The following is a 25678-nucleotide window of genomic DNA, read 5'->3' on the forward strand; positions in this document are numbered from 1 at the left end:
TCTTGGTGTCTGTGCACACTGTGTGTGGATTGTAGGTTTATTTCTTTTGCCTTGGGAGGACTGTAAATGCCCCCTAATACATATCCTGCTCTCTTCTGTCTTGTACAGCAATCTCTGTCCCGCCCCTTTTCCACTTTCCAAAGAGAGTTTTCTATATCCCCTCTTTGCTTCTTCATTTCTTTTAACCATCCTCCTCCCCTCTGGAGTTCTGAGTCAATTTCTAGGCCTGCTCCTGGGAAAGGACCAGCTCCGGTTGCCAAGCAGAACTCCCTAAAAAATGACTGAGTCCCGTGATTATTTGCTGGCTGCTGCCATCTATTTCCCTCCTCCCTTACTCAACAGAGGAATCCACAGCTGTTCCAAACTGGGAGAGGAGAAGGAGGGGGCTGTTGGATGACGATGTCAGGACTCAGGGATACAAATAGGCAGAGTTCCGGCTGTCGTCCCAGCACTGTCTTCTCACCCAGAGCAGCTGCTGCCTTCCTGCCTGTCCCACTGAGCTGCCACCATGAGCTACTCCACCCAGAGGGTCTCCTCGTACCGCCGTACTTTTGGCGGGACAGCTGCCCCTTCCTTCCCATCCCCTACTTTCCCAAGGGCTTCCTTCGGCACCAAGGGTTCTTCTGCCAGCTCTGTCTCCTCTCGGGTATACCAAGTGTCCCGTAGTGCCGCAGTGCCCACTCTTTCTAGCTTCCGCGCAAGCTACTCGGCCCCGCTGCGTTCGGCCTATCAAGGTGCCGGCGAGGTCCTTGACTTCTCTCTAGCTGATGCCATGAACCAGGAATTCCTGCAAACCCGTACGAATGAGAAGGTAGAGCTGCAGGAACTCAATGACCGCTTCGCCAATTACATTGAGAAGGTCCGGTTCCTGGAGCAGCAGAATGCCCTCATGGTGGCTGAAGTCAATCGACTCAAGGGCAAGGAGCCCACACGCATCGCTGAGATGTATGAGGAAGAGCTGAGGGAGCTGAGGCGCCAGGTGGAGCTGCTGACCAACCAGCGAGCGCGGGTGGATGTGGAGAGGGACAATCTGATAGATGATCTCCAGAAGCTGAAGCAGAGGTGAGACTGAGGCCCATGACCTGCTACCATGTTGTTGTTGTTTTCTCTAAGCTCATCCCTCTTTATGTTGATCTGAAAATTTAAAGTTCCTTCCTAGTCATGAACAGGTACAACACTTACTTGAGCAGGGATGGAGGAAACAGGAAAGGGTAATGCAAATCACAGCCAGGGAGAGTAGTCTTCGAGCTTCCAAATAGCAATGGAAAATCTCTCCTATCAAATGCCATATTTGCCAGGCCCTCGGTAAACGGCACTGAGCAACTTTCACTTTGAAGTTGCAAACTTCTTGTGCTCTAACCTGAAATTGCCATCATAATTAGTAAGAGATATTCTATCTCACTGGGCCCAACAAAATGTATTCTTTGAATAAGGCTCAGAATGGGTCCAGTGATGTTCCTTTCCATCTTTAGAAACTGAAGAAAGCTTTTGAGAGTTAAAACGATCATCCTGAAGAGAAAGGCTAGCACAGTATTTAAGTACGCTGAGAAATATTTGTGAGGTGTATTTTGGCACAGGGATGTGTGCTGGTTCAGAAATCAGTAGTAAGATCACCAATCCCTGCCTTTTTAGAAAAATTGGATTAAAAGACTAAATTATACTTGTCAAATACCTTGTTTGGATTTGGACCTCATGGAAAATCACACATGTAATTTTATTTATGCAGGGAGTGGATGATTCTTCCTTATCAAACACTGGCATTTGGTTCTAATGAGGAGTATCTTTAGTTTAATTCCATCGTAGTTAGGTCTGCTTTTTCCTTTTCAGTTGCACAGGGGATGAGGTGGGGTGGGAGGGGTAATATTCTAAACAATTGTTTGCAAATTCTTGTCAGATCAACTCTTGACTTATTATGGTAGGGTGAGGATGACTTATGGTTGCCTCTTTCCATGAGGTAGCTCTGATTTTTTTTCCCAGCATGATGCAAATTGTCTATTTATGTCCCAACTAAGTCCCTGACTAGTTCAGGATATATGTGCCACAAGCATATGATGATGATCTATTTCTAGGAGTTTTTAAAGCGTTGAAATAAAGAAAAATGATATCCTGAAGATTAGAAAGAGGGTGGATTTAAAACTTTTTAAATTAATTAGTTCCATGTGAGAGCCCGAAACCAATTTCCTTCTGGGGTTGCACATTAAATATATCAGTGGTTTAATAATAAAATCACTCTTCTACATTGCCTTCGTCATTTAAAAAAAATGTATATTAAAGAGCTGATGCAGATGTAGGTTGTAAGATATCATATTATCCAGCGCATCTTCCAAGTCTATAAATCTTTGTTCCAGAACTTCTCTTCTAGTCATGGGGGGCGGGGAGGGAAATCCAGTTTCAGTTTATTAGGAAAAGTAATTGCCAGGAAGTCATGCGATGTTGGTCTTCACTGTATGTCAGCAAATTCTTCATAACCTCCTACAGTTTGTACCAGTATAGTTACAGCTTTTGCAGCCCTAAAGATCATCCCTTGGCTTGACTGACGTAATAGCTGGGTTCATAAATCATGCTAAGTCATGGTTTCCTTTCTCTGGAGGGTTCAGTAGGGTTCACATAGGATGTGCCTGGCACACCTCGTACTAGCAATGGAACAGGTTAATCTGCTAGAACAATAGGAGAGAGAGATGAAAATCGTTCAACAATTCGGAGAAAAACTGGGCTATTCATTAAGAGGGCTTCTGGAAGGATAATCCGTAGGCTCTTACTCTGTGGCCAATCCTCTTGGAGGCTTTCTCTTTACCTCCAGATTTAACCCCCTTGTGATTGACAGGGCACAAGTGGACCCTGTCAGAAGAATGCAACAGCCAAAGAGTTTGTTGATAGGAAGTGCATATAGATAAGAGAAGGGAAATTCAGACAAAGAAATCCAGGGGCCAGAGGCTTTCAACCAGATATTTATTTTATTTATTAATTAAATTTGGAACAACACCCCCCAATCTCATTATCCAATGTGATCCTGAGTAGCTTACAGTACAATAAAAACATAAATATATTATTTGAATGATCTCCTGGAACTGTGAGCAGATATGCACTGAATTTGGGAATCACCATTTTAATTGTTGGTTCTTTATAGCGTATGCCAACTGTGATCTTTGGTCTCAGTGTTTATGCTATGGAGAAGCAAAAAAAGAACTTCCTTTCTAGTTTGGACGGTAGCAAATTGAAGGTCCCAGAGTTATAGCAACGTAGCAAATAGTATCACTTGTCCATTTCTTGTGCTCTTTCCCACGAAACCACGTAAAAAGAAATGGAAGTGGCTACCAAACAGCCTTTCTTAACTTGGGGACCTTAAGATCTGGGTAACCATATCTCCCAACATCCACGCCAACATCAGGAGGCACAAGATAGGGGCAAGCTGATGCAAGGGTTCCTATACAGAAGACTGCCTCTGCAAGCCTTCTGCCAGCAGATGACAACAGCTGGAACTAACAACTGTTGTAATTGTAGGTTCCTGTCTGGATTAAGATGTCAGAAATTTGGACAATTTAGAACTGTAAGGTTTGTGGGTGCTGCGTTTATAAACACAAAACTAAACAAATATGGGTACATAGTTGAGAATATGGAAACTAGAACTCCAGGGCCATGATTCACTAACTTTAGTGTCCAAATCCAGAAGCTGAGCCTTTCCCAATCTCAAACGCCACAGAAATATTAGAATACAGTTTCAATTTATTCAGCCCCGAGGAACAATAATTGTCCTGTCTGATTGTGATAAGACTTTATAATCCCAAATTCTGAATATCTTCTGTGTGAAGGGTGAGGGGGGGGTGGGAAATGGACTTGGGTGATGCTACACTAATCCCATGTCAAAGTGTCTGGAAGACAGATCCTGAATTTCAGCATCTTGGTAGCCTTCCACCTGTCTCCCAACACCTTATGTATCTTTCCTATTGGGTCATCTCCAGAATCCCAGTCATCCCAAGAGTTTTCATGCTGCTTCTTTGCATGTCTCTGGCTCTTGCTCCAGCTTTTCTCATTAGGGCAAAGCTGTGCTACCCTAAAAGGGAAGGGGAAGTAAGCATTATCCATCAGTGAGCTCATGCCTTTGTGCTTAAGGCTTTGACTAAAACAGGCAATGAGAGGACATGTTCTTGCTCCATTCCAAGCCTGGCCACCCGCCAGATCCCACCCCTTCCCCTTGGAATGTAGGAGAATTGTCCGTTCCTGATGGATATCTTACTAGAGTGGCTTGGGAGTGTGTCAGAGGTTTAAGGGTGAAGTGCTGCCCTTGACTTCTAAAGCATGAGAAAGGCAATGCTGTATATATAGACCATTGAGTGATTTATCCAGTCTGCCCAAGGCTCATTTTTTCTGCGCTTTTTCAAAGGTTGCAAGAGGAGATTCATCTTAAAGAAGAAGCAGAAAACAACCTAGCTGCTTTCAGAGCTGTAAGTCCAAATGTTTCCTCCAGTGTGTCTGGGAAAATGAAGGAAAGATCTGTGAAATAGTAACAAAGGGAATATCACTTGGCATACTTAAAGGTGCAAGCTCAGCTTTCTTTTGCCACTTGGTTCCTGAGATGACATACTGTGTGTGTCTCCCACTCCGCCACCTGTTAGCATTTTCTCAGATCTTTTCCAAAGTGGTAGACCAGGAGTGTCAAACTCATGTCATTATGGTGGGGGGTCACATGACATATCAGGACTTTCCCCCCCCCCATGCTAAACCAGGCGTGGGTGTGGCCACCATGTGATGCATTCGGCCCATGGGACACGGGTTTGACAGCCCTGTGGTAGACAATTGATATTTGGATTTCAAATGTAAGGAATTATTAGGATTGTGGTTAAGACAAGATTTCTGGAGAACATCAAGTTGCCAGCCTTCTATAGCCCCTTTTGAATAATTGCAACGGCTCCTACTCTTTTGTCTATATAACAGTGTGCAACCTAGGTACATACCAGTGGTGGGATTCAAATTTTTTTTTACTTCCGGTTCTGTGGGCGTGGCTTGGTGGGCGTGGCAGGGGAAGGATACTGTAAAATCTCCATTCCCTCCCAATTCCTGGGGGAAGGTTACTGCAAAATCCCATTCCCTCCCCACCCCTCTAACCTGCTTTCCAGCTCCGTTCTCAAAAGAAGACCCAGCCGATCAGCTGGGACTCGGGAGGCAGAGAATAGATGGGGTCGGGCCCAGTCAGAGGTGATATTTGCCGGTTCTCCAAACTACTCAAAATTTCTGCTATTTCTGGTTCTCCAGAACTGGTCAGAACCTGCTGAATATCACCTCTGGTACATATGAACTTTATCGTGTCGCTAGAATACTTAAAATATTCTAAATGGCGTGATGTTTTGAGTCCTTCGCAATAGGATCTGTATGCCACAGAGAGTAGTTTAAGTGCTCCTTCAGGGATACATACAATACAATGGAGCAGCACTTACCCTGCATTTCAAGGAACTTGGAATTGAGATTCAGGCAACTGCCCTGCCATTGTCATGGTTGCCAGAATCTGGAGTGATGTTAGAAAATGTTAGTAGCCCTTTTGTTCAAGGATCATGTGAATTGGTTCAGTTGGGGTCCTTCCCACTCATTTCCTGGGCTTCCAGAACTTCCAGTATTGTTTTCATTGGCCAGATTCCCAGATGATGTCAGTCAAAAATCAGAGAGGTTGGGGGCGCAACCTCTCCGCCTTTTCAGGAGCACACAGTTAAATGGCAGTTAAGATCATTTCCCTATTCAGTGAAGTCGTGCTCTTTTAGTGAAGGCCAACCTCTTGGGTCTATTATTATTGCTGAGGTCATGCTCCTCTTTTCTCCCCTGTTACAGGATGTTGATGCAGCCACTCTGGCCCGTATTGACTTGGAGAGGCGTATCGAATCATTGCAGGAAGAAATTGCTTTCCTCAAAAAAGTGCATGAAGAAGTAAGCAGCTGTCTTGTACATGTGTCTTTGTACTTCGCAAAACGATGGCTTGTAGAATGGAAGGAGGGGTGAGGCTGTTGAAGGGGGTGAGTGAGGACCAAGCCCAGAATTGAAGCTATAACAGCAGCTTTAATTGAAGAAAAAAAAAAAAGGAAGATGATATCCAGTATCAAAGGTTTCGTGTCACCAGGCAAGCTTCCCTGGCTAGTTTGCTTCAGGACTTTTTTCTCCTTCGCTAAACCAGGCATGGGCGTGGCCAGCAAGTGACGCATTTGGCCCATGGGCCACGAGCTTGACAGCCCTGCGGTAGACAATTGGTATTTGGATTTCAAAATATAAGGAATTATTCGGATTATAGTTAAGACAAGATTTCCAGAGAACATCAAGCCTTCTCCTGCTAGTTTGCATCACACTTCAGTATAGCGGCACAAAGTTTCCTAACATGTTGGGCAAACCCTACCAAAGCATGATGTAAACCAGGGGTCCACAACCACCGGGCCCTGGACCGGTACTGGTCTGTGGAACATTTTCTACCGGGCCGCCGGTTTGCTGGGTGCCGCCATCTTGTTTTGATGAGAAAGTGCTTCCGGTGAGCTTTTCTGGTTGGAAAGCGGCATTTGGGTCCTGAAGGAATCCTCGTGCCTTAGTTTCATCGAAGGGAGGGGGCGGCTTCGAACAAAACTAAGGCGCGAGGATTCTTTCAGCACCCAAGGCAAGGCGAGCCGAGCGACCGTCCCGAAGCCGTCCCAAAGCCCATCGACAAAGGTACAAAGGAGGAGTTGAAGGTGGCGGGGAGAAGCGGGGGACGGCTGGCTGGCTGGTCGCTTGGCTAGCCTTGCCATGTGTGCTGATGCTGGTACCGGGCCGCGGGTCATTTTGTGATGCCGGTACCGGGCCGTGGCACAAAAAAGGTTGGGGGCCACTGATGTAAACCAAGCTAGCGTTATTAGTTTTGGGTTCTGTAAGAGATGGGGCCTATGGAGCCAGAGCTGGTGTGATGGACTAGAGTGAAGGAGCAGTTTCCCAGGAAGGAAGGAGCACATTTCAAAAAGGGTGTTGATAAGGAGACAAAAAGCAGCCCAGCCTGGAGCTGGATGGGAGATAGAGAAAGAGAGTAAGGCTAGCCACTTGCTAGAATCTCCCAGGGCGTATCAATTAAGGCGAAAGTAGTAAGGGCTTAGTCTGTCAAGATTCTGTCTATTATGTGTAAGTAAGTAAAGAAGTGAACTCTGGTTGAATGTCCTTCTTAGGTTTAGCCTGATGGCTTCAATGTGTTGTATGAACTCAGAGAACTGGCTTAATTTAGTAACCCAATGGTTTAATCCACCATAGATCAGTGTGTCGTGTGAAATAGTGTACAACTTTCTGAAAGATCAGGTTGGAGAAGGTCTTGTCACAACTGAAAGCCTTCTTTTGCGGTTCAATGGTTCTCAAAATTTTTGAGAACAAGGACTTTGGAGCCTAACCAGTATCGATTAGGGAAGGTGGTTCGTAAGCCTCTCCCTACTGCATTGGCCTAATGGTACACTCTTTGTAACTTCTCCAGGAAATTAGAGAATTGCAATCCCAGCTGCAGGAACAACAAGTCCAGGTGGAGATGGACGTGTCAAAGCCAGATCTGACCGCCGCACTGCGTGACATCCGTGCCCAGTATGAGAACATCGCTGCAAAGAACATATCAGAAGCAGAGGAATGGTACAAGTCCAAGGTAGGGAGAAAGAGCAGCAGCACTTGGCTAAAAGGCTGGGGGTGACTGGGGTTAGGTTTCACTTTTCATGGGATTTGCTCGTATTCATCCGCATTTGTGCTTTATCTGCTCCTCCTCCCTCTACGTACAGGTGTCTGACCTGACTCAGGCAGCAAATAAAAACAATGATGCCATTCGCCAAGCCAAGCAGGAGATGATGGAGTACCGGCATCAAATCCAATCATTCACCTGTGAGATTGATGCGCTCAAGGGCACGGTGAGTGAGCTGCCAGGCCTGGTTAATCATGGAGTCAAATTCAGAATGCTGGACTTTGCATTGAACCATTTTAGGGAGGAGCGTTTCTCCTCTTCCCTGTGCTCGTTGATAACAAACGCAAGGGAAGCACAGAGGAAGCAAACTGCCCAGGGAGTGGGCAGCTGCAGTTTTGCACAGCTGTCAGATGGAAAGGCCATTCATAATCTCTGAGGGAGATTGACAGAAGATCTGTTTAATATAGAGGAAGTTCCATGGCCAGCTGAAAATCCTCATGTAGGCTGCCTGGTAAAATCTCAAGTTCTGATCAACAATCTCTTATGTCCCTTGAATGGACAGGAAGGGGTGGGGGGTATTTTTTATATTCAATTTAAAAGAGGGGGGAGGCTACAAAAACTCCTCCTTTCTTTCTCCTCACTGCTTTCCTCCTTTGGACTTCCAGAATGACTCTCTGATGAGGCAGATGAGGGAGATGGAGGAGCGTTTTGCCGGCGAGGCCGGCAATTACCAGGACACAATCCAGAGGCTTGAAGAGGAGATCAGGCATTTGAAGGATGAGATGGCACGGCACCTGCGCGAATACCAGGACCTGCTCAATGTCAAGATGGCCCTTGACGTTGAGATTGCCACTTACCGCAAGCTGCTGGAGGGTGAAGAGAGCAGGTGAGCGCTATCTGCAAGACTACGTGCCTTGTGAAGGTAGCTGCTTAAGTCCATTAAGGTTGATAGATGGTTTGTCTGGGGTGGGTTTTGCTCTGATGGAATAATAGCAGGTTTTTACACTGGTTGAAAAGCCTTAGTCCAGAGGTCTCCAAACTTGGCAACTTTAAGACTTGTGGACTTCAACTCCCAGAATTCTCCAGCCAGCTATGCTGGTTGGAGAATTCTGAGAGTTGAAGTCCACAAGTCTTAAAGTTGCTAAATTTGGGGACCCCTTCCTTAGTCTGTCACTGCCACACAATATTTTACTGGGACTGAGTTCAGACACCTCACGAGGCCAAAAAGTGGCTTTCTTTGTTTGGTTTATTGTGAGAATTCAACCGTTGCTATGGCTTTGTGTGTTGAACCTAGCCTGTTTTAGCCACATTTATTGTGTGTTGAACCTAGCCTGTTCATCTAATTAGTAAAAGAGATGTGGCTTATCACAATATCTGAACTCTGCCTTTGTGCTTCGTGGCAGCAAAAGAATAACGAAGAAGGAAATGCGTCCTTCTGTTGTGACAGTTAGGAAAGAAATAGACCAATGAATCTCTTGCAGTCAAATGTTATTTTTTTCTTTTGGCTGAGCAGTTTGGACTAGTGGGATTTACGTTTTGCGATAATGCTGAATTCGCATGAAGACACAATTTTAGAATTACAACAAGAAGACTGGAAACAACACTTCAGTATGCAAGCCAGAAGAATATAATTAGTTCAAATTTAAGTAGTTTTTTTTTTTTTTAAAGGACCATAAGGGATAATGATGATTGTTGGCGAGGGAGGCTGCTGTAAAACACAGGAAATCTGAAAGCAGAAAAGAAAAGACAAGGTTATTTTAACCTCCCTTTCCCTTCCCTTCTTTACAGAATTTCACTGCCCATTCAAACTTTTTCAGCCATCAACTTCCGAGGTAAGTGACGTGGATCTGGTTTACGTGCTTAAAGGGATCTGTGGGCATGCAAATCACGTGGGACATTTTGTAGTGCTAAAGATGGAACAGAAACGGAAGAAAGGCCAAACCCAAGGTTCCCTTTAGAACGGTGATTCCAATGAGGATGGAATTACGTGTTTCGTGCCTGTCATAATCTGTTCTGCTTAGTCCTGAATAAAATGTTTTTTTTTGGAAAGAAAATGGGGTTTTAGAGGATGACATTTATAGGAAGGGGAGAAAGACGTTGCTTTTCAATTAAAGATGGTGCCCTTCCCTTTATTTATTTATTTATATTATTTATCAAATTTAGAAACTGCCCATCTCACTCACAGAGCCACTCTCTGAGACCATACCTCTCCCTCCTGCCTCTCTGACTTTCCTCCTTGTGCTGGAGTTCCTGAAATGGGCCCGTAATGACAAATGTATCCAAAACCCTACAACTGCAAGGAGGAAGGCTCAGAGGAAGGAAGGATTATACATTCCCAGCCTACCTTCCACTCCAAACTAGTCTGACCTAAAGCTGTTTTTCTCTACAGGGGTGAGGGTGGGGATTGGTACCAGGCATAATATGTACTTCTATCCAGAAATGTATAAGTGAGCTGAATGAGTCCATCTCTCAAGTTTCTTTCTAACATGGACGAGACACTATAAACAAGAGACTTCTGTATTAAGAATGCCACACACCAGGGGTTAACCATTCCCCAGGCCCCCCGGGGCGAGCTGGGTGAGGGATATTATCTTTTTTTATAACTTTTCAGGAAATGCGCCACGATGAATATTTCTGTAAACATACATGCCACTAACAAAACCAAAGAGGATAGCTACCACTTTCTCAGCATTGCATCAAAACGAGAATAAACTCTCTCTGTCTTCTGCCCCAAAAGAATCTTATAAAGGCTAAAAGATAACGGCAATCAAGCCTAAATAGTATAGCTGTGGTAATTCTAGTTCTGAGTTCAAGCTCTGCCTTGATGCTGTAGCCAAATTGAGTAGAACTGAAGAAGAGCTTGGAAGATCATTTTACTTTGGCCTAAATGCTCACTGCGTTTCACAGACTGTTCAGTCAGGTTGACAAGAGCCGGCGTGGGGTGCGTGGTGTCAGGGACATGAAGTGAACGTGGTACCCATCTACTCTTAAGTCTTGGTGTGAGCAAGAGATGGAGAACAGTGAGCCTGGGAGAAAACATCCCCAGCCGCAGAGGAAATTCTCCAGATGCCGTTTTCTCCCACGGAACGCAGCCCAGAGTGCACCCATTATCAACTCATGCCTCTTTCTGTCCTACAGAGACCAGCCCAGAGCAGAGGAGCTCTGAGGTCCATACCAAAAAAACAGTGACCATCAAAACCATTGAGACACGTGATGGGGAGGTAAGCTGACAGTGGGCATTGATGAAAATCAGAAGGGTTAGCCAACACGGCTGCCCAATAGAAAACCCCAGGAAAAATAAATAAAGCTAGTCTTGAATTTGTTAAGAGTTTGCAGCGGAAATTGCAATCCAGAAAGTACACACAGATGACTGGTTCATTAACTTCTTTATATACACATAACACATAATGATGTAAAAGTACAATACCACTGTAGGTTCTTTCAACGTGGTAGAGAGTTACAGGCAAAAACACAAGTAGATGAGAGAACAGCAGAGAACGGTTTCCCTTTCGATTCAGCAGTTGCAGACAAGACTGCAGCTTCAAAGCTCAGAGCTTAATATAGAGCCACGCCTAGGCTCCTTCCAGTTTCAGTTTCCAAACAGCCCTCATTGGCTGACTTAGTTGCCATGCCTATTCATTGGCTGACCTTGTCACCATGCCTCTGCCAGTTCATGGAATATTTCGACGCCTTATTATTGTGGAGCAGGGGGAACAGTTCTGAGAACAGCTCGCCCTCTTGGTGTCAGCTTTACTGACGGGCGGGATTCAAAAATCCCAGCAGCCGGTTCACTGCCCAGTTGCTCGGTGGGCATGGCCATGATGGGCGTGGCTCCTGGGAGAGGTGGGTGGGGCCAGACAGTCGTTTGAAATACTGGTTCGGCGAACCGGATGGAAACTTAACATCCAGTTTGCCCAAACCGGTCCAAACTGGTAGAATCCCACCCCTGCTTACCGAGAATAAGGAACGGGAGATGCATCTGAAGGAACATAGCCGGATGTAGTTGTCTCCCTTTTTCTTCTGTCCGTACAAAGCAGAAATAGGGAAGCCACTGGTGGGAACGAGCGAAGGCCCCACCCGATTGGGAGAAGGCCCAGGCGGGTGGGACTTAGGGCTTTTCTTAACAGAAGTCTCTGTTTTTCTCCAGGTGGTCAGCGAAGCCATGCAGCAACATAATGAAATGATGTAGGTCTCGTAACTCCCAGAGCGACTTGGCCCATCTCAACCCTCTCCTTCTCGTGTGCAAAAAAACCAGGGGATGCCGGTTCCCACACCTTCTCCCGCACACCCCTTTTTGTAAGAGCATCGCTGGAGAACCTCACCCGCTCAACTGAATGTACAACAAGAAGCCTTCTGTTCCCCCAAGCCTCTCTCCTTCGGCTCCCTTTCTCCTCTTCCTTTTCTTTTCTTTTCTTTTCGTTCTTTCCTTTTCCTGCCCTTTGGCAGGAGGAGGGCAGGAAGAGAGGTGCAGCTCTCTGTGTGTATGTGCGTGCGTGCATGTGCAATGCGTGTGTAAGGGGCATGGGTTTGAGGTTGAGGCTTCCTGCCCCTGTACGGGGGTCTGGCCGTTGCCTGAAAAGGAAACTCTCGCCTGCCTTTACATGGGCACACGTGCCCCCGAGCCACATACGTGTGTGCTCTGATAAGTCATGTGCAGTGACAACCCCAACCCGAGTGTGGGTCCCTGCCCCTTCTGGGTCCTTCCGCTGCAGCGGTAATGAGAGCTACCTGCAGGCCGTGCAAAGACAGAGGAAAGGGGAGGACGCGTGAGCCTAGCCCAGAGAATGAGGCTGAGTCACCTGCCCAGTCTTGCCTCCGGGACCAAAGCCACAGGGTTGCCCCTACCCTCAAGGGAGCAGGACTCCTTTCTGCTTGTGGGGGGGTGGTGCTTGCATCTCTAAGCGATTGCCCCTGTCCCTTTTGCTATGCTACTGAAGCTCTGTTGGGCAAGGTTTCCCCCGTGCCCGTCTTGGGGGTTTCCTACAAGTGTAGGCTAGGGTGCTAGGGAAATTAGGATCTCTAAAGGAGAAAGTGAACGAGGCCTCTTAGAGTAGGAGATTTGGGCCCAGAAGGGGACGAGCCCTCCCACATTCCTGCTGCGAAGTGAAGCTCCTGATTTGGGAGGTGGGATAGAAAGGCCACCAGGGAGAGGAGCAAGATGCCAGGGGGCAACACACCCACTAGGGCCAGCTTCTCTGCCTGGGGTACGATCCCTTTTTGCCACATCCCAAATCCGTCCCATGGGGACTGCTGAAAGGCCTGCAAAAGATGGTGTAGAAGAGAAGAGGAAGGGACTGATGGAGAGAGCGAGCAAAGAACAGTTTGTAACTGTGAATGAATGGAGAGAGAGAGGACATGGAGAGAAAGTGAATACTCCTAGCCCTACACTCCCCCCCCCTCCCCAACACATACTGGTCCTGCAAAGAGATAAATAAACTATGCAGCACAAAACTGACTGTGTATATATGTTCTTCCTTTGCTGGCTCTGGCAGAGTAAATCTGATTCAATCTAATCACACATTGAGAAGAAGGAGAAAGGAAGATAAGAAGGAGAAAGGAGAAGGGGATTCTATCTGGTTCCAAGAGATTTATATGCTTTGTATAGCAGAGGCATTTCTAACGTGTCCTGCTTCTCTACCATTTTGGTTAAGGTGACCAACTTTTTTACAATGAAAAAGGGGGACACAAATAAATTGAAGAAGAAAAAACAAAGCCACTTGTGCACGGCACACTCTCTCAAAACAATTCTGTGTGGAGCGCATGCGTCTCATAATCGCATCTCGCTGCACTTGATGAATTGTCATGTCAAATACAAATACGTCACATCACACACAACGGATCGGATTGGTATCGATCAAATACGGAGATTTACAGATTAGTCTTCAAATATCAAAAAGGAGGAAATGGAGGAGGATGCTTTTCGAGAGAGGACAGAACTTACAAAAGGAGGACTGTCCTCCCTAAAGGAGGACGGTTGGTCACCTTAATTTTGGTGGCATGTTTTTCATTATCCCTGGTTTACACCAGGCTTCCTCCTATTCACTATATGTCCACCTGCATTTTGGAAATGTGCTACCACCACAGCCCCTCATATATGGAAGGGCCTCCTGTACAGATTCTGCTTGGCACTGGCTTCAACACCCAGCCTCTTAATGGTGCTACAGACAGGAGAAGGGACCCTTAAAAGTGCTGCTCTTTGCTCTGCAGTTATTAAAGAGACATCGAGTGTGATCTAAATGTTGGTTCTCTATAGCAGACTTACATTCTCTTCAGCACCAGAAACACCCCATGTAAACCCAAAGGGATCACAGCTTTGTTTCCCCATCACATTTAATTCTGCTTTAGCACAATTAGAACTTACAAGTGCTCTAGTCATGCACAGTCACACTAAATGTGCCCAACATCACCATTTTAGAAACTGTGTCTTCGTCCATGTTCTTTAGGAAGTGCTTACTACCTCATGAGACTCTGAGACTGAGAGATTACCAGTAAATGATAGACCCAAGGACTTATACAAATAAGATCTTTTAATTCATGTACATGTCCCTCTAACTGTAGCTTGAAGATATTTTGCTAATTATGTTTTAAGAGCTTATGCTCATGGTTCTGTCCTCATTTCATTCTGAGGCTGGCTAGCTTCATATTTAGCTGATTTAGATGTGAAGGTGGTTTCCACTTTCTCCCGACACAAGCTTTGTTTCGTGAATGATGTCTGGTGTTCAGACAGCCTGATTGAATAAAATGAGTCAGAAGTATCAATAAGGAAACTTCAATCCAAAAAGAGATCACTCTGGCGGAAAAACAAATCTGGTCACGTTGCTAATTTCAAAAACCGATATAAAAATTTATGCCACCAGATAAAGACCGAATGCACCAATTACCACATTAAACAAGAGGAAAACCTTCTAAGCACCAATTCCACCCGTGCTTTTTACAATTTTGTAAACAACAAACTAAAGACTCAAGGTCCATCCCTCCCTTGATAGGACCTGATGGTAAAGACTGCAGCGACGACACCATTAAAGCCAACATCTTTAACACATTCTTCGGCTCAGTGTTTGTAAACAGTAATGGATCATGCCCAATGTTTCCTAGCGTACCACAGACAACAATAATGATCTAATACATATCGATTTTACAGTAGACAACGTTGAAAAAGCACTACGCAACCTAAAACCATCTCTATCTATTGGACCGGATGGAATATGTGCCTACTTCTTAAGAAAACTATCCGCTGCCATAGCCAAACCTCTAAGCATAATCTTTGAAAGATCTTTCAGAACCAGCTCCTTGCCCAACCTATGGTTACAAGCCACAGTCATTCCATCTTCAAAAAGGGAGACCCAAGCCTAGTTGAAAATTACAGACCAATCTCCTTATGCTGCGTCACCTGTAAAGTCATGGAATCAATTATTAACCAATCCATCATCCTCCATTTAGAGACCAACAACCTACTCTCCAATAAACAATTTGGTTTCAGAAAAACTATCCTGTAATCTGCAACTCTTACACTGCAAAAACATATGGACTACTCAACTCGACCAGGGCAAAGCAATAGACGCAATCTACATAGACTTCTGCAAAGCCTTTGATTCAGTGGTACACGACAAACTACTCCTAAAAATAAAATCTTATGGTATCTCTGGACAACTGAATAACTGGATAGAAGCATTCCTGTCAAACAGACAACAAATGGTCAAAATTGGGAACGCCCTATCAAATCCAGTACCTGTCAATAGTGGTGTTCCCCAAGGCAGTGTTCTAGGACCAACTCTCTTCATAATCTACATAAACGACCTTTGTGATCATATCAAGAGCAATTGCGTTCTCTTCGCTGATGATGTAAAGCTATTCAATACCACAGACAATACTACTACCCTTCAAAAGATCTAGACTATGTATCTGAATGGTCTAACATATGGCAACTCCAAATCTCAACAAATAAATGCTCTGTCTTACATATTGGTAAAAAAAATCAGAAAATAAAATACAAGCTGAATAGTCAAGATCTTGTTGATGACCCAAGCTCTGTAAAGGACCTGGGAATACTCACCTCTAATGATCTAAGTGCTAGAGCTCACTGCAACTACATAGCCAAAAAGGCATTAAGAGTTGTTAACCTAATCCTCGTTGCTTTTTCTCTGGTAATATCTCACTACTAACCAGAGCATACAAAACATTTGCTAGACCAATACTCGAACACAGTTCATCAGTCTGGAATCCTTATCACGTATGTGATATTAACACAATTGAGAAAGTCCAGAAGTATTTCACAAGAAGAGTTCTCCACTCTTCTACCCGTTATAGAATACCTTACGCCACCAGACTCGAAATTCTAAAACTAGAAAACCTCGAATTACGCCGTCTTCGGTCCGACTTAAGCATGGTATATAAAATCATACATTGCAATGTCCTACCTGTCAATGAATACTTCAGCTTTAACCATAACAACACAAGAGCACACAACAGATACAAACTCAAAGTAAACCGCACCAAACTTGATTGCAGGAAATACGACTTCAGCAATAGAGTGGTCAATGTCTGGAATACTCTACCCGACTCTGTAGTCTCTTCCCAAACCCCAAAACTTTAACCTTAGACTGTCTACTATTGACCTCACCCCTTTCCTAAGAGGTCTGTAGGGGGCGTGCATAAGCGCACCAATGTGCCTACCGTCCCTGTCCTATTGTTTCTCTTATTCTTTTATTTTTCTTATATGTACCCATTTCATATATTCACAACTATGTATACACTTGTACTTATTATCTTGTAAACAATTGACAAATCAAATAAATAAATAAAAATAAATAAAAATAAAGTAAGGGGCTGGTCAGCTCCTATCAGATTCAATAATCACATCCTGTCTCCTCTATTTGCAGGCCACTGCCCTGCACGACTATTTTGACTTTTGGATAGATATGATGTCTGACTTCTGCAGGCAGCCATGTGACTGTAGTCATGTCATCAATCCAACTAAAATATCATTTTTCCATCTAGTGGTTGTCTGGATATTGGAAGCAGAGTTAGGGTAGCTGTATTCTCCGTTTGTTTATTTATTCTGTTAATCAGTTTGGAATAAGGTGTAAGTTACCAAACTAGAAACGGGGAGACTATGAGTTCAGCCTTAGGCACAAAACAGCCTGCTGATTTTGAGCCAGTCACTCCCTCTCAGCCTTAGGATGGAGGCAATGGCAAAAGCCACTTCTGAAATCTTGCCAAGAAAACTGCAGGATTATTCAGGCGAGGACTGACATGAAGGCACCCCAAAAAAAATTAAAAATGGGATTAGGTGATATTTTTTTCAAAGGCATTTTTAATTTAAGAAGGATTTCATGTAAACCCACAGAACTAAATTAAAGGAAATGGATGCTTTATATTTTCCCTTAGTTTTCTTTTGCTTTATTCTTTTTTTTAAATTTACTGCACCATCTCCTTGGACAAGATATAATAATATTAGGATTAATAGAGAGCCTTGAAAGTATTTTACATATATTGCTTGGTTTCATGCTTCACATTTTATTTAAGCATGGTTTACTAGATAAACTGGCACTACACAATACTGCACATTAAGCCATAAACTATGATTTAAAAATAAAATAGCCAGGTTGACACTAACATGGTATACCATCATCAATCCAGATCAGGCTTCTTTAACTACAGTTTTCTGAATAAAAGTTGCATTACATGCGAAGCCAGAGGTTTCCAAACTTGGCCACTTTAAGACTTGTGGACTTCAACTCCCAGAATTCTCCAGCCAGCATAGCATAGCCCCTGTGCTAAGCTATAAAGTAGTGTTGGCTAATTACAATGGCCGGGGGATTAATATTAAAACAAAATCAAGCCACATTGTAGTTTAGCGGTTCAGCAGTTAAAGATGCTGAGCTTGTCAGATGGAAAGCTGATAGCGTAGGTTCAAGACCTGAGCGTAGTATGATTGGGTGAGCTCTCATCCTTGCCCCAAGGCCTGACCTTCCCCCGATCCCAACTGTTCAAAAGAATGCAAATGCAAGTAGGTAAATAGGTACCACTTTGGTGGGAAGGTAACAGCGTTCTTTGCGCTTCGGCATATAGTCAGGCTGGCCAAATGATCAGAGAATTGTCTTTGGACAGCGCCGGCTCCCTCGGCTAGGAAACAGAGATGAGCATTGTTCCTAGAGCCGGACCAGACTGGACAGGAGAAACTTTACCTGTACCTTTTATGATGCATAACTTTATTGTGCCCAGGATCCAAACTGAAGACCAACACATAGGGTTGTTTTTTTTAATATTAGTGCACTGACTATGGTTTGTAATTTACCTGTTGCATTTTATTTCACCAGCTTCCTGCTTCCTTGTCCGTGTACCATACTCGAGTACAGTAAGCTTTTCACAGCTCTATTCGGTCACTTGAAAAGCAAAATTTCTCTTCTCCAGCAGGTGGCAGCATCATTTCATGATCTCGTGGTAAAGAGATATTTCTCCAGGCTGTAATTCCTGTTGGTTTGTCTTTTAAATGGATAATATCAACATGTTTTTTTTCCCCCCTGAGTAATTCATAAGTCTCTCGACAATAAGGGTTTGTGTGCAGAGCACAAAGCCCACGACAGGAAATCTGTTATTGTGTCAATATGCTAGGGTTCATACAAGTCATTCTTTGTATGCTATGAGCGTCCTCCCCGATAGCCAATTCTTTTTCAGCCAGTTCTAGCAGACAAGTTTTCTCATACCGTGTTTATCTCTCCCCCCAGTTCCACTAACTTGAAATCTTCCGAATTAGCCGTCTCTCTCAGATCTTGCTAGCTTTTCTTACATATTATAAGTGTGCTGCTGCTCCAGAGAACTACAAGTGCTTATGATCCAAGGAACTCCATGGCCAGCTGGGGTTTTCCATCCCTCCGTTTCCATGCACGGACGGCCCAATGTTTTCTTCCTGGGTGATGGAGGTAATGACGATCCCTTTCCGATCTTCTCTCCTCTACACAAACATTGAGCCAAGGCCACCTTTATACATTTGGCTTCAGACCCTACCATCCTGCCTTTCTCTTCCCCAGAACGCATGGACCTCTGCTGTCTAGATGTGGGGTTGGCAGGATTCTCAATGTTCCATTTGCCAAAAGAAAGCCGACTCTGCATATTTCACTTGTCTTTGTGACCTAAAGCACCTAGATCTTCTTCACTTCACCCTATGGATCATGGAGAATATTTGGCACAACTGTGCGAGAGCCAGTGTGATACGTAATGAATAAGGCCTAGGAATAAGGAGACCCAGGTTTTAGTCTGCCCCTAAACATGCAAGCTCACTGGGTAATTGGAGGGTGGGAGGACAGCCTCTCTCTCTCTCTCTCTCTCTCTCTCTCTCTCTCTCTGTGTGTGTGTGTGTGTGTGTGTATATATATATATATATATATATATATATATATATATATATATATATATATATATATATATATATATATATATATATATATCCGAACAAAGCCGAATGTTCAGGTATTTTGCAACGTCATTATAGTTGTGCTTTTAAAGTCTGACTCACAGACGAACACAACCAGAAGCATACATACATACATACATACGTATATGTATACGTATACATGTGTGTGTGTGTGTGTGTGTGTGTGTGTGTGTGGTATTCAGCTTTGTTCGGGTATTTTCCCACGTCATTATAGTTGTGCTTTTAAAGTTGTAGCAATGTTTCGGCAGAATCTCATCTGTGTGTGTGTGTCTGTATGCCTATGCCTCTGTCTGTCTGTGTCTGTGTCTGTGTCTGTGTCTCTGTGTCTGTGTCTGTGTCTCTGTCTGTGTCTGTATGTCCGTGTCTGTATGTCTGTGTCTGTCTGTCTGTCTGTCTGTCTGTCTATCTATCTATCTGTCTGTCTATCTATCTATCTATCTATCTATCTATCTATCTATCTATCTATCTATCTATCTATCTATCTATTTCCCTCCCTCCCTCCCTCCGTCTCTCTCTCTGTCTTCAATCCACAGGGTTGTTGTAGGGAAAAATAGGAGAGAGCACCATGCACATTGCCTGCAACTCCCCCTATAAAATGTGGGGTATAAATCTAATCAATTTTTTAAAACAGTGATATAGAAGGGAAAATGGACTTTGTTTAGAACTTGGGGAAGGATCATTTCTTCAAATATTCCCACTGGGGTCATAGAAGGGAGCCCTTTATCTCCACCCTGCATTTGAGGTGTGCCCAGTGTGAATTGTCTAGAAACGAGGAAAAGGGCGGCTGGGCTAAAGAGGCCCCCTATGTCCCCCAGTCAGTCCCGATTTGGCAAACTGTGTCCACCCACTTTTTATCTTTGCCAGAGAAGCTAAGCCACCCCAGTCATATACTCTGCTCTTCTCAGCTTCGGTCAAGGAATGTGACATGTCAGAAAACAGCTGCTGCTTGGGAGGAAGAGAGGGAGGGTGGAACTAAATGGTGGGGAGGCGCTGTAGGATTTTTCATTGTGTATTTCCCTTCCTCTAAAAGGGAAGGGGTGTAATTCAGTGGAATGAGGAGTAGTGGGACCATAAAAAGACGGTAAAGGGCGTTAGGAGTTTGAGAATGAGGGCACGGGTGTTGTGTGAATGGGGAGGATTGTGCCCTCTGCAAAGAGTCCAGCTCCCTCAGGGTATTGAGATGGGCTGGCTGCAATCTGAGACCATCCTAAAAATAACCCCTTGCCTGGCAGCAAAGGAACCTTCTGGGACTTGTCCGGTTGGGTGGGCAGGCACCTGGAGCAGCGTCAGTGCCCCCTGGCAGATGCCCAGCAATTGGGGGGTCTCACACAGAGAGGGTGAACATCGAGGAAGGGAAACAGCTGCCGGGGGGCTGCGTGGGGCCCTATCTGGCTGAGAGATTGCAAAGTCCTAGGTTGGAGGGTGTGTGTGTCTTATGCAATATCACTGCAACCAAAGACCGTGTAACGGTCAGTGAGGCCCTAAAACCATGCAGAAAGCTCAGGAACAGAATATTTTCATCCACGGCACAGGTGAAGCTGAGCAGGCAGGACAGGTGTCCAGCAGAGCTCCTCCAAGCCCTGCCATCCCTCCCAAGAGAGCCAAAGTCACAGCGGAGCAGGGACGCCCTGCGGCTCCGGTTTTTCTGCAGGAGCTGAAAGACACAGCTGTTAGCATCGGCCATGACTTCCTGCTGAAGGTGGTTGTGACCGGCAACCCCCAGCCACACCTGACCTGGTACAAGGAGAAGGCACCTCTTGCTTCCGTCAAGAAGAAGGTCAAAGAGGAAGAAGAAGAAGAAGAAGAAGAGGACTATGGCAGCCTCCAAATCCTCAACAGCAAGGTGTCGGACGCTGGAGTCTACAACTGTGTGGCCAAGAACAAGCATGGTGAAGCCGTCAGCACAGCCACCGTGACAGTCACCGATATGGAAGGTATGGATAAAGTGGGAGGGGTGGGTGTCTGGTGGGGCTGCAGTGCCTGAGCCCTACCTGGGCAGAGCAGTTGCTGCATTAACAATGACCACTAAGCTTCCCAAGGGGGAACAATCAGCCTTGCTTTTCCAAGAGACCCAATTCTTTAGCCCGAGCACATATTTAGCAGCACTGCAAAAGAGCAGGGTTTATAACCCAGTGCCAGGCTGGAAAAGAATGATAACAGAGAACCTCTGATTGTGTATCAAATTCATAACCCTTATCGATAAGTAAACATGGTTCATTCTCCCAATGAATCAAAGAGCCAGGGTTTCCTGTTGCAGGGTGTTTGGTCCTTAGGCTTAGCTCCTGTACGTCTTTCTTCTAGAAATCAATCCCTGGCATAAACCAGACAGCCCTCTGGGTCACAGTGTAGGGCAGGAATGGGGAACTTCTGTAGATGCTGAACACCTGTCATTATCTAAGCATGGTCCTTCCAGTCATTGGACCTTATGATATGAATAGAACCGGGAGGAAATGGAAAACCTGAGTGCATGCCTTTCCTGGGCTTAATTCACCCCTTGCCTCTTATTAGAGAATAAGAATTAAAAGAATTAAGAGGAGAATAGCACCCCCATTTAGCAGAACTACAATTGCTTATTCGTATTAGATAAAACTCCTTGACAACTAAATTGGACCCATTCTGAAGTTAGGGAAGTCTTAGTGAGGCTGTTGGAGCCCTTAGAACAAGGGTCTTCAAACTTGGCAAGTTTAAGACTTGTGGACTTCAACTCCCAGAATTCCTGAGCTAACATGACTGGAGGAGGAATTCTGGGAGTTGAAGTCCACAAGTCTTAAAGCTGTCAAGTTTGAAGACCCCTGCCTTAGAAACAGGGTGGAAATTACATAATAGTAAGTAGCACTTAGACTTATATACTGCTTCACAGTGCTTTACAGCCCTCTCTAAGTGGGTTACAGAGTCAGCATATTGCCCTCAACAATCTGGGTCCTCGTTTTACCAACCTTGGAAGGATGGAAGGCTGAGTCAACTCTGAACAAGTGAGAATCAAACTCCTGGCAGTGGGCAGATTAGTCTGAAATATTGCATTCTAACCACCGTGCCACTACGGCTCTTTGTAGGGGATAGCAAAGCACATATTTTTGTGGCCCAGCAAATGGGCAACTATGAGGGGCAACGGGCGGGTCCCATTCTTCCCTCCTTCCCAAGTTAGGGCAATCATTAATATCTGCAACCTGAGCCCTTTCAGGAAATTAAACCGCCTCCTGTCCGGCCAGCCCACTGCCAGAGAGGCTGCTTCTCACTTCGTCAACTGAATCATCCCCCTCTTCCCACATAGCTTTCCGATGATCAGGTTCTTCTTGGTGCTGAGGGCGTGATAGAAACTGCTACCAACTCACCAACAGCCCTTTTCCTACCTCCAGTACTTCAAATGTGTTTGTCATCATACACAATATTTATTTATTTTATTTTTTATTTATTGGATTTGTCATTGTTTCCAAGAAATAAGTACAAAGTGTAAAATAGTTGTGAATATATAAAAAAGAAAAAAAAAAAAAAAAAAAAAAAAAAAAAAAAAAAAAGACAGGGGGGGAGGCTTAGTTGTGCTTTTCTTTTCCCCCCATCTTCCCAAAAAAAAAAAAAAAAAAAAAAGTGGAAGTCACTCCTAAATCAGCATGGTCCAATGAGCTGCAGCAGAGAGGCTCTAGTATCCTGCATTACAGCTTTGACAGTCGCCTGCCAAACTAGTGCTAGATTACGTGATTGATAGCTAGAGGGAGTTCCTGTTTCTTGACTCATTAACAGAAGCAGAAGTATTTCCCTACATAAAACAAGAGAAGACATTTAGGCTGAAATGTCTCCAAGACAGAGGAACTCTTGTAAGTTCAACCAGTCTAATTTTGACCTGTTTGGTGAAGCTGCTCCAAGTTGGCCACCTTAGTGTGTACTCCATTCCTTTCCAGAGATAAATCTACAATATGTGCTGTAATGCATTTGGATTTAGCACCCACTCAAGATTGTATTTCTTGGATCATGGTCCAATGAACCAGAGAATCACATGGCAGGATTTTTTTTTTTCCAAAATGGAACTGACAGGCATTTAGTCAATCAGATGAAGGTCATATCCCATATAGGTTCAAAAAGGTTAGAGCTGGAAAACTCTGCCAATTCTAAGAACTATATTTGCATGATGTGCTGAACCACAGCTAGGCTAACATATTAGCAACGGATTTTATGTTGTGTGAACACAGCCAATAGGTTTCAGAAGGCTGTTTCTAACAAGGATATTATAAGCTTATCTAGATGAGGGTCCTACAAATCTAACATGTTTAATATTTGCGAAGGTAACTACTATAAGATCTGTACATTCCCAAGTTGTCTCAGAACTTTAAAACAAGTAAAGTTCAAATCTTAATTGCTTTATGTTTGTGGGAAGTTTAACACTGCAGGTGGCTTCTCAAACCCAACTTTTATTTGTACATATGTCAAAAACCTGGAGGAGATGGCAATCATGCACAGATGGACATCTAATCAGAGTCTGAAAGTTCTCATTCTATGAATATCTGTCATAAACACAACCACATGTATAATGTAATGCTAGTAATCTACAGAAAGCCCAGTGTACTCAATTGTTTCTACTAAAGAGAGAAACATTATAGCAGGGGTCCCCAACCACCGGTCCGCAGACCGGTACCGGTCCGTGGAACAAGTCCTACCGGGCCGCTGGTTTGCTGGGCGCCGCCATCTTTTTGATGAAAAAGTGCTTCCAGTGAGCTTTTCCGGTAGAAAGCTCACCGGAAGCACTTTTTCATCAAAAAGATGGCGGCGCCAGCGCTTCCGGTGAGCTTTTCCGGTAGAAAGCTCACCGGAAGCATTTTTCATCAAAAAGATGGCGGCGCCAGCGCTTCGGTGAGCTTTTCCAGGTAGAAAGCCATTTCTACCTGGAAAAGCTCACCGAGGCGCCATGATGAAAGTGCTCCGCACTTTTCATCAAAAAGATGGCGGCGCCCAGCTAATGCCGTGGTCGCCCATAAAAAGGCTTCCGTTTGAGGCGGCGGGGTTTCGCGATCTCGCGATCCCGCCGCTAGCACTTTTCCTCCATCAGGAAAGGTTGCCCGTGAGGCAACGGCGGACAAGGGGTTGGGGTGTGCCCCTTCCCACCCGCATAACGTCCTTTCTCAAGTCGGTCCAGCGTCAGCAATGGCGCCACGAAGAAGCCAGCAACGGACAAGATCGTGCTGGAGGAAGAAGGAGAAATTTTGAAGCGAAAGTTTTTTGGCTGAACTGGGATTAGAAGATATATTTAATACCTGAAATCTAAGAGATTTGAGTAAAGACTAAAATATTAAAGGTTTAATAATGGTAGAATTTAAGATTTAATAAAATATTAAAAGGAAGGTCTAAAATATTTAGATTAAATATAGATTTTAATTGATTATTGTGTGGATGTTAGTATGTAATTATGTTTGAAATATATAGACAATTGGAAAATAATGGACAAAGGATAGAAATATAATGATTTAAATTAAGTTAATAAACAAAATAGAATTAAGAAGAGAGGTGTGAGATTTAGTAAAACCTTGGAGGAAAGCGGGAGGAGAATAATTGCAAACAAGACAGAGGGAAATATGAATATGATGATTAAATTTAATGAGAAGAAATGAGAGTGTTAAAAGATATTTAAGTAGAAATGGGATATATTAAAATCACACTGTATAAAATATTGTATATCTGCCTTGTAAAAATTTACAAGGGAAAGAGGTTTAATGTGTACAAGGTTTATGTTTTGTTTGTCTTTAAAAATTAATAAAATTTGTTTAAAAAAAAAAAAAGGTTGGGGATACCGGGTCGCGGCATAAGAAAGGTTGGGGATCACTGCATTATAGGACTACTAGATCCAGGCTGCTGAAATTCAGATGGTCAGCAGATGGCAGGAAAGAGACAGGAAATTCTTCCTTGGTTGACATCTTATGGTCCTCCAGATTCTGCAGCCCAGATCTGGGAGCCTAATGGAAGTCCTGTTAGAAAAGGAAAAACCTTATCAGCTGTACCTTGCATCTTCCATGCATTTAATATAAGATCCTGTCTCATGAATTCATGGTGTAGTAGCCAATCACAGCAGCCATAGTTTGTTTTTTGGTGGGAAGTGGGTATTCCACCCCTGCCCCCCAGATTTCTTGACAGAGGCATCTGTGAGGCAAGGGAGCAAGGGATCAATGATGAAAACAAGGTTGTGCCCCATTTGTATATGGATAGGCCTTGTTTACCAACTGCCTCATTCTACAATTGTTCTCAATTATGGCAATGATGAAAATGTTTTTATGACAAGTTTTCACATTTATGAGCATTGCAAGTCTGTAAAGCAAAGGAAAGCTGAAGTAAGACCTGATTTCACTTAGTAATTCCTTTGCTTTACAACTGAGTTTCCGGACCCAACTGTACTTGCTAAATGAGGACTATCTGTATGCACTAAGATATCCCATGCACACATGACAGGGGTAGAGTTTGTGTTGCAACAGTCCAACACTACTTTCATCATTTGGACAAAAGGTTCCAATCCTTCAGATGCTTCTGTTCCCAAATCTGTCTTGCTGAAATAACTTTCACCATTGTTTATGCTGAAAGACAGAGCATCAGTGAAGCAGAGTAAGTGCTTAATG

The 25678-nt window shown here is 44.2% G+C and overlaps 2 protein-coding genes across 4 annotated transcripts in view; both read left to right on the forward strand.

Moving 5' to 3' along the window:
• The first annotated feature begins 444 nt into the window (after positions 1-444).
• Positions 445-13102, forward strand: DES (desmin). Its single transcript, XM_026665582.2, has 9 exons — positions 445-1062; positions 4382-4442; positions 5818-5913; positions 7460-7621; positions 7752-7877; positions 8317-8537; positions 9440-9483; positions 10790-10872; positions 11799-13102. Exons 1-9 carry the CDS (start codon positions 509-511, stop codon positions 11838-11840), a joined length of 1389 nt encoding a protein of 462 aa, XP_026521367.1. The 5' UTR covers positions 445-508; the 3' UTR covers positions 11841-13102.
• A 7296-nt stretch (positions 13103-20398) lies between these two features.
• SPEG (striated muscle enriched protein kinase) overlaps positions 20399-25678 on the forward strand; it is a 138936-nt gene continuing 133656 nt past the window's right edge. Inside the window, exon 1 of one of the 3 annotated variants that reach the window (XM_026665563.2) lies at positions 20399-21019. In XM_026665563.2, coding sequence (XP_026521348.2) covers positions 20575-21019 — 445 coding nt within the window. In that variant the 5' untranslated portion in view covers positions 20399-20574. The remainder of the gene's footprint in view (positions 21020-25678) is intronic. The other 2 variants (XM_087950517.1, XM_087950528.1) reach the window with 2 other exon arrangements.

This window comes from Notechis scutatus, chromosome 1 (genome assembly GCF_049901735.1).
Source record: "Notechis scutatus isolate UNSWTSFEM ecotype Mainland chromosome 1, rNotScu1.2, whole genome shotgun sequence".
Taxonomy (NCBI): domain Eukaryota; kingdom Metazoa; phylum Chordata; class Lepidosauria; order Squamata; family Elapidae; genus Notechis; species Notechis scutatus.